The 14,845-nt window shown below is 37.5% G+C and overlaps 1 protein-coding gene across 2 annotated transcripts in view; it reads right to left on the bottom strand.

Annotated features, from left to right (window-relative positions):
* The window catches only part of SLC4A5 (solute carrier family 4 member 5), a 765,106-nt gene that overhangs the window by 251,471 nt on the left and 498,790 nt on the right, over positions 1–14,845 (bottom strand). For both annotated transcript variants that reach the window (XM_044083082.1, XM_044083081.1), the window contains exon 13: positions 7,796–8,070. In XM_044083082.1, coding sequence (XP_043939017.1) covers positions 7,796–8,070 — 275 coding nt within the window. The remainder of the gene's footprint in view (positions 1–7,795; positions 8,071–14,845) is intronic.

Raw genomic sequence — 14,845 nt, 5'->3', positions numbered from 1 at the left:
AAAACTGCCCTTTTTTCCTACCGTAGTGCAATCCCAGAGTTGGTATATTTAGTTTGTTGAGGGGTGTGGGGGGTAGGATGGAGATAGTGTGGTGTATTTTTCATTGCATGTTGGTCAAATGTTTACTTATCATGGGAAAGGTTTCTGCAATGTGCTCGTTCATTAAACTTAAGTTTTGGGGATCTCATCTTGGCGATGTCATCTTTGGGTAAGTGGTCTTTCATTTATTTGAAGTAGACTCATGCACACACACACACACACACACACACACACACACACACACACACACACACACACACATCTATATATTTATGGTTGCAGCCTGTAATAGCAAATGTTCATTAGAGTGATAGCTCTTACAGGCTTGTTTTTCAGCTTTTCATCTGCATTCTGTCTGAGATCATGCAACAGTCTGGGGGTCTGTGAATTTGCCCTTACCTTGCTGTTGTACAATCCCAGAGTTTTTATATTTAATCTAAAGAGATCAATCTTTGTATTAGTTCAAGTGAAGGTATGCTCATTGACGAGACAGTCATACCTAGATATAGTAATTAGACTCTTGGCAGTGCAGAAGGCAGTCTTTGTTTTATATATATGTATATATATATATATATATATATATATATATATATATATGTATGTATGTATGTATGTATGTATGTATGTATGTATATATGTATGTATGTATGTATGTATATATGTATGTATGTATGTATGTATGTATGTATATATGTATGTATGTATGTATATATGTATGTATGTATATATGTATGTATGTATATATATATGTATGTATATATGTATGTATGTATGTATGTATGCACACCCTCACACAGACACCGACACACAGTGTATAGTAACTTTTAAAACAAGAATTAGACATGAGGTAATAAGAAAGAAAAACTTGATACTTACTCAAGATTTAGAACCAGCCAGTTAGATGTGTGTTTGCAATAAAAACAAACATTGTAAATATCATTTCACTTGTCATAAATTACTGTCACATTCTTACTGTTATTATGGCATGGCATAGTTAGTTAAACAATTGTGTCAGTTATGAAATACGGTTTATGCCTTTGACTTTTAATGCCTCACTCTTTCAATAGCAAAGTAACCCTTTGATGTAGCAGCTGGTTAATATTTAGAACGCTGAAGGCACAATTGCTAAAATATTTGAGGGGAGCTTGACCATCAAACATGGGGTTCCAGAATAGCTGATCAGTGTTGTTGATTCTAATTACATCACATTCATAACGTGCTAAGTGTGCCTGCAATAGGCTTGTCATATGACCTTTTCTCAACCCCAGTTATTTATTTATTTATTTTAATTTGTTAACGATATAGGTAAGCTGGGCAAAAGTGACCTCTTCCAGGCACAGCCCAGACCAATGACAAGAGCAGACCACTAACATCTGAAAAAATAAACAGATATATTTATATTTACATATTCCACATATAAAGATATAAGTGATTGAAACATCATCTTTTATGAGTATTATATATGTGCCTCTACAGCTAATGTATTCACATATATAAATGGATACATGTATTAGGTTAGATGCTGAGACTTTTTTGTGTGATCATTATTTGTGTATTAACTGTCAGGCTTAATCAGTATACAAGCTGAAGGGTTCAGTTTTCTTAGATACATATTTTATATGAAGCCCAAGATATTAATATAATTAATATTAGAAGCATATTAAATGTAAGGAGATTTGGTGTTATAAATCCAAAACATAATTTTCATACATTTATAAAAATGGTATTAAAATGGTGGATTAGCTATGAAAGAGGATCCCTTCCTATAATATGCTTGCTTAACTGTGTATTTTCTCAGCTTTGATGACATTCTGTGCTAACGGAATTGCTCATTTTTGAGAAGGCATTTAAAATACCCTGCACAGAGGAGGATGCGTATTATCTTGTCTCATGTTTGCATCTGAAAGTCTCCTAGATGTAGTTTAATTACTTGATTAGTGAAGTTACATACGCCTATGCAATGGCTTAATTACTGACCTGTGATCTTTGCTCTGCTTCTGTAGGATGGCTACAGGTGCAGCAAATATTCAATTCCAAATATTAATTAACTGTAAAGATACAGATGATACCGAATGGTCTGTCTATAATTACATATTGCAAGTTCAATTTTCATTTTATGTAACTCTTGCTGTAAAACTGTTCTGATGTCATATTTTTTATAAAATTTTAATAAGCAGAAATTCTGGCAGAGGGGCAGAAAGGCAACACTTGCAAAATCCTTTCATTATTGCACACCTGCCTATATGAAAAAAAATCAGTTTACATAGTTCCTTTTTTTATATTATTAAAGCAGCACCCAACCATGTATGCAGATAAACTGCCTATATGTTTCTGTCCCTTTCCGACTTTGGCTTGTGGATCGATGCTTCACAATAGGTGTACAAGTGCCTGAAAACTGACCTGAAAATGTCATTTTAGGAATGCTGCAGTGGATACCAGTCCACCAAAACCATTCTCGCCAGTATGCTGTTACTCGTCTACCAAGCCCACTGAGAAATGTTACTATTTCTTCACCAGTGTTAATCTCCACCTGATAATTTGCATTCAGTTTTAGTCAATCTTTCTGAAACTCATTTGGGTCAGCTTATTTGGTTATGAGACCTTTAAAATATGTATGGCCTCATCTATGGAATTAAGTTTGCCAGCATGTAGTAGGTACAGCCTGTAGTACTCTTATTTGCTTAATTCAACCGTTGCCCTACAACCTGCTGCTTAATTAGCAGTGCAGAACTATAGGTTTTATAGTGCACATTATACATTTTGGGAATTTTTATCCTGTTTTGGAATCTTGATATGATTTAAGTTTAATTTCTCTATGTTCAGTCTGATTTTATTGCTATTTCTGGTACATTACATTTTATAACTGTTTGACTTCTTGCAGAACTCTGATTTCTAACTAATACTATAATTAGAATTTCCTGTACAATATCACTCACTGCATCCCAATGTCACAGAACTTCTGAATCCTTAATGAATTTACCAAAAATGTACACATTTCTAAGTTATTTTTTTGAAACCGCTCTGACTGTTCTAACACCTGGCACAAATTACATTACAAACTGACTTTGCACTCCAAAAGAGGAAACCACTTTGCCCGACATTTTATAGACTAGGCAGAGGTGGAGCAAAAAGAGACAGCCATATAAACAATGGTTTACTGTTTTTGACTACATCCAGGTTGGTTCTATTTGTTAGGCCACTGAGCTGCAATCATTTTTCAAACAAACTCCCTGCCTACCATAGAAAGTTGTTAGAACAACAAGTTAACTGTTACCATGCATTTTCTGAAGGGTACGAAGTTGGAAACGCAAATGTCTGTCATTATTTAATGACTTCAATCCTCATTTCTTTGGCAGAGAACCAAATAATGGAAAAATAATAGACCAAAAATCAGGACATTCTGTGAGATTTTGGACACTGGATAGGTGTGAAACCCACTACCACATATTTCAATTTGTCATCTGTGCACATTGACATTGACACAATGTACACTCAGACTAGGTCTCTTACACCAAGAGCAAGTCTTTTGGAATCTGGTCCCCAGTAATCTTACTTTATAAATAGGCCTTAAAACAGAGTAAGTCAGTTAAACTGAGAGCAAGTCTTTTGGAATTAGTATATATAAGTAGTGGGGGTGCAGGGGGGCTGCCCCCGTGCTTATAAGGAGGGTAGGTGTGTTTGTATGTTTGTGTGGTGGTGTGTGTATGTGTATGGTCACAATTTTGATTTTTGCGGTTGTGGGTTTTCGGTTATGTGGATTTTCAGCTATACAGTCTCGAGATACTGAAATTCGATATTTCAGTATTTCGAGATTGTATAGTGAATCCATATATACATATGTATGTATACATATATATTGTATAAAGTTGTGTGTGAAATTAATTGATGGAATTAATATATTATATAGAAAACATAGCATAAAAGGAGAACATTTGATCTTGAGGTTTATATAGATGTATAATACAAAAATGTTGTGAACTATAAACTTTTCAACTAATACAATAATTAAAAAAATAGATGTTTCTGAGCTGCATAAATCGATACAGTTTCTTCACAACTGTTTAGTAAATCCATAAATATGTACAATGTAATGCTGTAGCAAAGGTATAGATGCATACCATTAACTGCCTGTCATTTTGTGTGTGTGTGTGTGTGTGTGTGCGCGCTCTTGTATATATCTGAGATCCCTGTCATCCTCCTCTGCTAAAATTAACCCTGTCTGAAAAGTGCACTTAATTTTAATTTGATTTCCTACCACATAAATAATTCTTAATCTTAGTAATAGAATATGATCACTATTCGGTTTCTTAGTGATTTTGATTAAGAAGAAATGGCTGATCAAAATAAAATAGTCAAATAAGGGACTGTCAACCTTTATGTGATCATCTGGTACAAGTAAAGAATTTTTTTTTCCTGTGATAAAATCACATATTGGATTTCCCCTTACCAGCAAAAAACAGTAATAAGTGTCTTCAACACATTTAAACCAACAACTGCACAGACAAGGACTAAAGATGGAGGCGTCTATGTCTACAGCAATAACAAACATACATCTAGTTTGCTTAAACAGCATGACATACTGGAGTTTTTCTATGTCCAGATTACCAAAGTCCTACACCACATGCTAGCAAGCAATAACTGTAACCCCAACAAACTGTTACTGTAACAGTTAGGAAATACTCCAAAGCAAACTACCTTTTATTAAGAGATACCCTAGCAGAATTTCAAGCCCCTCCAAACCTAGATAACACAGCAGCCACAGCAGAATTATTTCTAGTAACTCTGTGCAACGACTACATACAGGTTGCTGTGCCTACTAGAAATAAGTCTAAAACTAATTCAAATAAAAAACACCCTGGTGGAATCCAAAATTAAACAAGTTGTCCAACAAAAGAAAAAAGTCGAAGCTAAAATTAGAAAGTGCAACACCAAAAAAGATATAAACTTTCTCAAACTGACTAGACAGCTAAGAGGAGTAATTATGTACAACAAAGCAATTTTTTGAGGTAAAGATGGCATCCCAGGCCAAGGGCAATCATAAAGTCTGAATCATTAAAGGCAGCAGCACACAACAGTATGATGAACTGTTGGTAAATGGAGCCATGTTCACAAAACTGAGAGATATAACAAATCTTCTAGCTGACAAATTCAGATCCAACTTTATCCCCATCTCACCCACAGCCACCCCCAAGAAATACCATCTAACATAACCCCTCCAGCTACCAATTGGGAGAACTTCTTAGATGTGTTGTCTAAGGCCAAGAATACAGCTTCTATTGGCCCAGGATGCCTTCTAAATAGCCTGAAATATGACCTATCTGGGCCACTGAAGCAGCTATTTAAGCATAACCTCCACACAGGCTGTGCCATATGAACAGTGGACTGCAACAGTCATCCCTCTGTACAAGGGTGGCCAATCTGTGGATCCTGAGTGAGAACTACAGATCCATTAGTCTGACTAGTCTCATATGCAAAGCCATGGAATGAATTATCATGGAACTGATTAAAAATGACACAGGAAACCTTCAGCCACAAGGTCCAACTCAGTTTGATTTTGTCAAATGCAAGTCATGCCTTCTGAACCTGGTGGACGTCTTTAATAAGGTTACCAAAGCAATGGATGAGGGTAAAATGGTGCATGCTCCCTACCTTGACCTAGGTAAGGCATTTGATACAATACCATATTTGGGCATTGTAAACAAACTCATGGAGTTAGGCTTAAACCCCTATATAACTCGTTGGACAGCCAGCTGGTTCACAGAACTCAAGAAGTTAGGGTTGGAGATAGGTCTGCTCCTCTTTGGCATCTATTTTTCAGATGTCAAGGCAATGTCAAGGGTCTCTGGCTTACCATGATTTCAAGCTAGAAGCCATCATAGAAACTCTCCAAGATGTTATCATCTTACATGAAGGTCTAACACATAATAAATGACTGGTGCCAAGCCACGGCTTAAAACTCAGTGCCAAGAAATGCATAATAGTATCTTTTGGAAAGTTGGCCACCCAGGGAAATTACCTCATTAATAAAAAAACCCTAAAATATAATCTTAGAGAGGGCATGTTCAATATGTAATGTAACTATGAGCATTGTATTATATTGTGAGAGGGTTATGAAGGCTTGGGAGTGGATATTTTCTGAAAATATTTTGTTCAATGTTAGTGAAGTAAATATGGACATGATTCTTTATGGGCATTATAAAGGGGTGAGCAATGAAGGTATAAAAGATTTCAGTAGAATGTTTTTTGAAATTGTATGAGAAATTTGGAGAGCATGAATTGAAAATATGTTGTTTAATAAGAAGTGGGCCCTTTGGGATGTCATTAACATAATAAAAAGTGGCTGTGGAAAAAGAAATGGGTAAAATGTGTAATATAAATATTTTTTTTAATTTCTAATATAAATAGTTTTTTTTTTAATGTTAAAAAGAAAAATGATAAGAAAAGTAGTTGTATATGGTTGTAAATAATGTATGAAGATAAGGACATGTGTAAATAATTTATACACAGCCCCTTGTCTTTTTTCTATCAGTGTCATGAGATCTTTTATATCTAACTGAGCTACCATCACCATTTCATGGCAAGGGCAGTTGCCTTGCCTTCTGTTTCCCCTCCACAGAATGTTACTTGACTCACCCCAGTCTCACACCACTACTTAATACAAGACACTGGCACTATCACTCCCATTAATGTTCCTGTTGTACAGACGCTTCATTCAGCCCTACCTCTTTACTGAGCCACATGCATTGGATTTAGTTGTCTGTTTCCTTTCGATTTCCTCTTTGTTATGCATCAGTTGGACAGGACTATGCTATCACTGTGTCCGTTTTTAGTAATGTCTGTTTAATTTTGCCTGCATATCTGGGAGTTAAGTTGCTTTATTTCAGACAGACTACTATTGCTATGCATTTGCTCAACTGATAATTTTTTTGCTTAACAGGACTTCAATGGACTCACTCGGCTTCTACCTGCTATCTAGACTATTTCTTTGAATGACACGCATTATGGAAAGACAAAAAGCAAAATTAATCTGACATGTTCTTTATTCAGAGAAGCTTTATTCCGACTGTTCCTTATAAAATATTGGAGCAGTCTGCCTTTTATTATAATTATTTTTACCACTTTCTTTCATCTGTTATGCATCTTTGCTTTACATGGGATTAAAATATCAATTATGTAGATTGATCCCTTGACTGTGTACTGTGAGAGCCTGAGCTATGTCACTTAACATTCAAAGTACTTTCCCTAATAACACAGACTATCTCTATATGTTTTATTCAGTTATAGAAAACATTGTGCTTTTAAATAGCATAACTACATATCACCACTGAATACTGCCTCTGCAGTTATTGTAGTGAGCTATGCTATCATCAGAGGATACAAAAGATGATGTTTCAAATAATGTGTTATATTGAAAACTGAATCTAACTATTCAAGTCATGAAACTTTCTTATAAATAAGAAATGACAGAATGACACAGCAAACAATCTTAATTAAGAATAAGCAGACTGATTTTCAGGTTTAGACCAGTTAAATGGGTTATCATCCTTACTAAAATATTAATATTCACATATCTGGTTTTGCAGTCTGACTTTTGAAACCACTTTAATAAATAAGGTCTTTGACAAAAACAATACATTACAAAGTATCTGGAAATCGGAATGAATTGCAGCCTGTATTGATAGTACCAATAAATTCAGAAACCTTGCACTAGTTATCCAGTAATTTCCACATAAGACAAAAACAACACAAGACTCACCTAAATCTGGTGCCACACATTCACATTTGTAAATGGTAATGTAGTCTGGCTTGAAGTCTGAATTGATTGGGTAGTATTTGAAAGCGCCAATCATTTTCTTGATTGCATCATAAATGAAAATGAAACTGATAAGTGTGGAAAAACCCTCTTCTGTAAACCTAGTAATATATTTAATAATGAAACTGGCATCCGTAACAACAAGAATCAGGGTCTGTAAAGCAGAATGCAGACCGATCCAGAGGCGAAACTCCATGTAGTCTATGGCTTCATTATCGCTACAAGCAAGAGGACAAAAGATTGACAGTTAGCAGTGATAGCAAATGAGATATAACAATTACACAACCTTTGCCTAACAAAACTATCATCAACCAGTTTGTTTCTCATTGTACTGTGTGCAAAAGCATCACAATAATCATAAAAAAGCTCAGAAACAATCAATGATATTATCTATAGGAATTAAATTTGCTCGTGCTTTACTACAATTACTGATATTTGTTAACTATGTTATCCCTGCTGGGCATAATCTATTTACTGAGGGGACTTGTAGAGATACACTCCTATATATATATATATATATATATATATATATATATATATATATATATAGTTCGATCCTGACCTCCGACTAATGCCTGTTTGGAGTTTGCATGTTCTCTCTGCGTCTCCATGGGGTTTCTCCCATGTTTGAAAAACATGCTGAGTGTTTCCATCTCAAACTCACCAATGAATGGAGCTGTGGGCAGCAGCACAGACTCTACATGGTGCCCAATGGGGGGAAGAGTTGTAAAGACCAACCGCTTTGGGCATCTATTGTGGTGCGCAGTATCCTCAAGATAGGAGAACACGGATCACAAACTGTGCGCCGTGGCAGGGCTAGCCACTCGACAGTGTAAAATATGGCTCTAGGTGATTCGGTCATGTTGACTGTCGCCAAAAAATGGGCATGGGTAGTTACCAGTGATAAGTGGGTTGAGGACCCGGCCTACTCTCTGACCCACACCAGGGACCCATGCTAACGGTGGGAGGGGTATATGTGCCCCTATTGGCCAGTGTGTGCCCACCATAAAAGCCCAGCAGCCCTGGGTCAATAGGCTACTGGCTGGCTGGTGTCTAGTTGCCCAGCCTGGGTTACCTGGGATAGCTCTGTTGAGTGAAAGCTGGACATAAAACCAACCAACCTGCCAAACATGAACTAAGAATTGCTACGCTTAATGTAGGTTCACTGACAGGATGCAGCTTAGAAGTGGATGACATGATGATACGGAGGAGGCTGGATATCCCATGTATCCAAGAGATGAGATGGAAGGGCAGTGCAACAAAGCCACTCGGCTTGGGATCCAGACTCTACTACTCAGGTGGTGGACATGCTAGAAATGGTGTAGGAATTGTGGTGAGACAGAGGCTTCAGAAGTCAGTGAGGGATATCATTAGAATTAATGACAGACTCATGGCAATCAGACTCCATTGTAATGATAGGACAGTATTCATAATCTCAGCCTATGCCCCACAGCAAGGTTGTGATAGTGAGGAAAAGAGTGCATTCAGACAGCACTTGCAGGACCTACTAGATAAAGCAGGACAACATGAATTGGTGTTGATAATGGGTGACTTAAATGCACATATCGGGACAGACAGAACAGGATATGAGGACTGCCTGGGTCCACATGGGTGGAGCAATAGGAATAAAGAATGAGAAGCCATTCTAGACTTCTGTCTGCCCAATGGCTTGATAGTAGACAACATATGGTTCAGAAAGAGAGACAGTCACAAGATCACATACAAGAGTAGCCAACATGCAACTCAGGTAGACTTCCTCCTAGTAAGGAAAAGGCACTGGGGTAGAATTCATGATTGCAAAGTCATCCCCAGTGAAACAGTAGGACCACAGCATAAACCACTAGTTACCACAATCAGCCGCAAGCAGTGATCAGAGAAAGGTCAACAGAGACCAGGCTGAAGACCTGAAAGTTGACTGCAGAGAAAGTACAGCAGTTCAAGGAATTACTCAGGGCTCTAGCACCCCAAGAAGAGGAGGAAATAGGTGTAGTTGAAGAAGAGTGGCAGTGCCTAAAATCAGCATGTGTTAGGACTACAGAAAAGATATGTGGCCGAGCCAGGTATGGAAATAAGGTACATAAGGAAAGCTGGTGGTGGAATGCAGAAGTGCAGGAAGTAATCAAAAGAAAGGAGGAGTGCAGGAAGAAGTGGGAGATTGAAAAGACTGACCATGCTAGGAAGGACTACTGGTTGGCTAACAAAGAAACTAAGAAAGAAGTTGCAATAGCAAAGAATAGGGCATCAGAGGCACTCTATCAGCTTCTGGAAAGTGACTCAGTAAGGGGCACAAAGAAACTATACCAGGTTGCAAGGCAAAGACAGAAAGATAAAGAAGATAGTCAGACACCCTTCATAAGGGATTCCAGCAACAACCTGCTTACCAGCCCACAGGACATCAAAGGCAGATGGAAGGAGTATTTCCAGCAGCTTCTGAATGAAGAAAACCCCACAGAAGCAATACTGCCCCAGAAACAGCCTACAATGAGAGTAGAAGAGGAGCCCAGCTTAGAAGAAGCAAGAGCAGCACTAAGGAAAATGAAGTCAGGGAAAGCAGCAGGCTCAGATGAGGTCACAGCAGATATGATAAAGATGCTGGGTGAGCTAGGGGAGAAATGGCTCCTGAGGGTACTAATTGCAGTGTGGAGAGAAAGGCATATTCCAGATGACTGGAGAATAAGCATACTCATGCCAGTGTACAAGAAAAAAGGGGACATCCACAACTGTGGACAGTACAGAGGCATCAAACTCCTACCACATTGCATGAAAGTTCTGGAGAGGGTGATTGATAAACGGATACACAGAATAGTAGAATGTAAGATGGGAGATGAACAGTTTGGATTCAGATCAGGATGCAGCACAACTGACCCAATATTTGCATTGAGACAGATACTTGAGAAGAAACTAGAGAAGAGGAGAGAGTCAAACTGGGCTTTCCTAGACTTGGAGAAAGCATATGACAAGGTCCCAAGAAAGCTGATCTGGGCAGTACTGTGGTGGTTTGAAGTCCCAGAAACATTGGTAGAATTAGTACAGGCTATGTACAAGGACCCAGTGACTCAAGTATGAACAGTGTTTGGCCTCACTGAGGGGTTCCCAGTGGGAGTGGGTGTACACCAGGGTTCAGCTCTGAGCCCACTGCTGTTCATACTGGTAATGGACTACATCAGCAAACAGGTTGAAGGGTCAGAGCAACAAAGCTGCTGTATGCAGATGATGTGGCAGTACAGGCAGACTCTGATCTAGAACTTCAGCAAAGGATAGGAGAATGGAATGCAAATCTGAAGGCACATGGGATGAAACTAACCACAGATAAGACAGTGGTAATGGCAGGAGATTGGGGAAATCAGAAGAAGCTGAGAACAGAGATAGATGGGAAGATAGTGGAACAGGTAAACAGCTTCAAGTATCTGGGAGGGGTGGTTGAGGAGAAGGTTAGTCTGAATGAAGAGGTCAAAGCTAGAATCAGAGGGGCTGCAGCCAACTGGCATAGAGTATCAGGTGTAGTATATGACAGAAGAATGCCAAAGAAGCTGAAAAGTAAGGCGTGCAAGACAGTGGTGCAACCAGTACTACTGTATGGTACAGAAACCTGGGCAGTAAAGGCAGAACAGTTGAAGAAGCTAGAGGTGATGGAAATGAAGTGCCTGAGAAAGGTGGTAGGATGCACACTGCGGGACAGGCGAAGAAATGAGGACATAAGAGCAGAAGCCAAAGTAGCTCCAATTGCAGAAAAGATCAAAGAAAACAGATTACGATGGTATGGGCACATGTGTAGAAAAGCAGAAGACAATCTGGTGAGGGAGATTTGGGACAGACAGGAGGAAGCAAGGGCGTCCAACAAAGAGGTGGATGGATTGTGTGAAAGAAGATCTGTGACAGTCAGGCATGAGTGTTGAAGAAGGCAGGAGAGTGGCACTGAATCGAGAGAGTTGGTGACAGTTAATACGATACCCCAACCCCATGTAAATGGGAAAAAGGGGATAATGATGATATGCATATATATATATATATATATATATATATATATATATATATATAGAGAGAGAGAGAGAGAGAAAGTGATATGTATATAATTTCATACACATTCTTACATATTTTCTTAGTAAGTATTTTGGGTTGTACATTTTGATGTGTAGACTTAACAGGGGTACATAACTGGGTGTAGCCAGAAGAACTATATACACTTGTGCAGTGGAATTTTTTTAATTGAGTTTACTGGATAATTGATATACAAAACATGTTGGCAGAAAAGCTGCAGGGAAAAATGCAATCAATTTATTAATAAATGATTAAGCACTTTCATTCACAGAAATAGTGAACTTCAACAGAACAAATCCAGTTACACAGCCCCGCATTTTATATCAATTACCCACGAAACTAAGTTTACAATTTACTGGCTGCTTTTGAATTTATTGAATTAGCTTTTACCTGCTCTAGTTTGATTCTGTTAACTCAATTACCCTATCCCAACTTCTCCTTCTCCAGTTTTCATTACCAAAATACCATTAATGCAAACTTTCTCATTGATTCCTAGACTTCCTGTTGCATTTAATTTCAGTTGCCACAACAATTCCTTCTTTTCAAGGTAGTTTCCCAATCCCATTCTCTTACATTTTGAGGGACTTTCTCCAAAACAAAGAACAAAACCTTTTTATAGTTCTCACAACTTTTAATGTGGTTATATGGGGCATTTCTCTCATCCTTTTTTATAATCAAATAAATGTGTTCATAAATTCTAGTCATTAATGCTCTCTCAGTATTGCCAGTGTAGAAGGCATCACAGGACAAACAATGCACAATATAGATTACCCAATTTGTGTTAAAATTATATATCACTTTACAGTCATTAACTCCCTGGTAATTTGCAGCAACTATACTCCTTCCTTCAAAATTGAATCTACATTGTGTACAGCCCCACATTTAAACATCCCTCAAATCTTTAGCTCATTTTTGAATTTTTAAAACTTTAAAACAAAATTTTAACTGTATTATTTATTTAGACGTTTTATAATATAGTATATATCGGTGGTGGTGCTGCGGTAGTGTTGTCACCTCACAGTAAGACGTTGTCCTGTTCGATTCTCAGCTAAAGCGACTTCTGTGTGGAGAAATGCATGAATGGGCATACCTTCATTGAAGGTTGTGCATCAGAGCTGGCAACTCGGCACATAAAAATCTACTGCCAATCATTAGCGGACCGGAGTTCCGCTGTGGCGACCCCTAACCGGGAAAAGCTGAAAGACACAACAACAATAATATAGTATATTTGTATTTATGTACTATATAATAATATTACATAATTTACTGATACCAATGTATTTATAGAGTTTTAAATTAGTTATTAATATTAATTGTCTGAGAAGTTGTGATAGGGTAATTTTAAATTGGGTTTTATAGGTAGTTGATATAAAAAGGTGGGGTTGTGTAATTGGATTTGTTCTGAAGTAGTTCATTATTAATGTGAATGAAAGCACTTAACCACTCATTAATATAGGACTTTGATGCAATATTTTCCCTGTGGCTTTTCTGACAACATGTTTGTATGTTAATACCCATGAAACTCAATTTAAAATTTTCCACTGCACTATTGTCATATAGTTCTTCTGGCTACACCCAGTTCTGTACCACTGTTAAGTCTACTCATCAAAATGGACAACCCAAAATACTTCTTGTGAATGAAAGAGCTTAACCATTTATTAAGAATGGAATTTAATGTGGTATTTTATCCTGCAGATTTTCTAACAGTATATTTGTTTAGTACTTGGTTTCATGCTGTTTTCATGCTGTAGTGCTAGGTTTTTTTGACAGTAAAAAAGGTTGTCAGCAAAAATACTGAAAAAGAACAGCTATAGCATAATGCTACACGTGAGACATAGCAAAAAGTGTATCCCATGTAATTTGGAAAGCAGTTACAGCATCTGTTATTGTATCAGTCTTAAGATTTGCCTCTCATTTCCCTAATATGATGATGAGCTGATGTGTTGATACTTATCTTGTTTCAGTTAAAGGACAACCACACCCACAGACTCAAAAAACATCTTTATTTCATCATGGTTTGGTGTTTCCTACATTTTAACACCACTCTGGGACTATTTACAGCTTTTTATATATTTTTATACACAATTTCTGACTCTGAACACATGGGGTCTGGCATCTTGAAATAATTCAGTCTGCCTCTAAGTATCCCACAATGCACTGTTTGTCTCCAAAAAATTGCATGAGATCTGCCAAGTTTTCCCTAAAGCTCCTGTCAGTCCACTGATTTTACAGGCATTCACTGCTGTGTTATAGTCACCTACTTTTGGTTAAAATCTTTTCCTTTTTCAATGACTACTTAAAACACAAGCAGTGCAAATGCTACAGAACAGAACTGAAAAGTGCATTTTATTGCTCTTTCTTCTTAGAAATGCTAATTTGATTTCTTTTGTGAGGGCTGAAATCTAGTTCTTCAAGGTATCTCCCCCTCCCCTTCACATCTACCTTCCCTAGCTGTCAAAGAGCTAAGGGTAATTTGACCCATTATCTGCATATGATTGACAGCTCACAGCAGGTGACCAGACTAATTTACTGTTTTCTTGTCTGTCTTTCCTTCCTTACAATGGGAGATTTTTTTTTTTGTTGCACTCCTCCTGTCAAATTTAGAACCAAGCTCCATAGCACTGGGAATAATCACTGTTTTGCAAACTCCCACTTATTTTTCCTTCCTGTTTGGTTAAACAGCTAACAAATGATGCACTATAAACACTAAATAATTCACAGACTTGCATGCCAGCACCCACATACTTTTTTTAAGTGGCAATTTAAGAAAATTATGGTATTGCATACCTTTTGTAATCTGATATAGTGTTGTTGATTAATTGTGACAGACATCTGCTTCTTATGTAAAAACATGAAATTAATGTCTACGCATGGTCATTGCAAATTTATGCTGTTGGTTTTTGCAGCTATTACTGTGCTTCTGCCTGTACTTTGTCACATATCGGTAGGGCTCTT

This window comes from Protopterus annectens, chromosome 9.part0 (genome assembly GCF_019279795.1).
Source record: "Protopterus annectens isolate FY-2018-M chromosome 9.part0, PAN1.0, whole genome shotgun sequence".
In the NCBI taxonomy this organism is placed as follows: Eukaryota; Metazoa; Chordata; order Ceratodontiformes; family Protopteridae; genus Protopterus; species Protopterus annectens.
The sequence above is the reverse complement of the archived record's forward strand: the minus strand, read 5'-3'. Positions and strand labels throughout refer to the sequence as shown.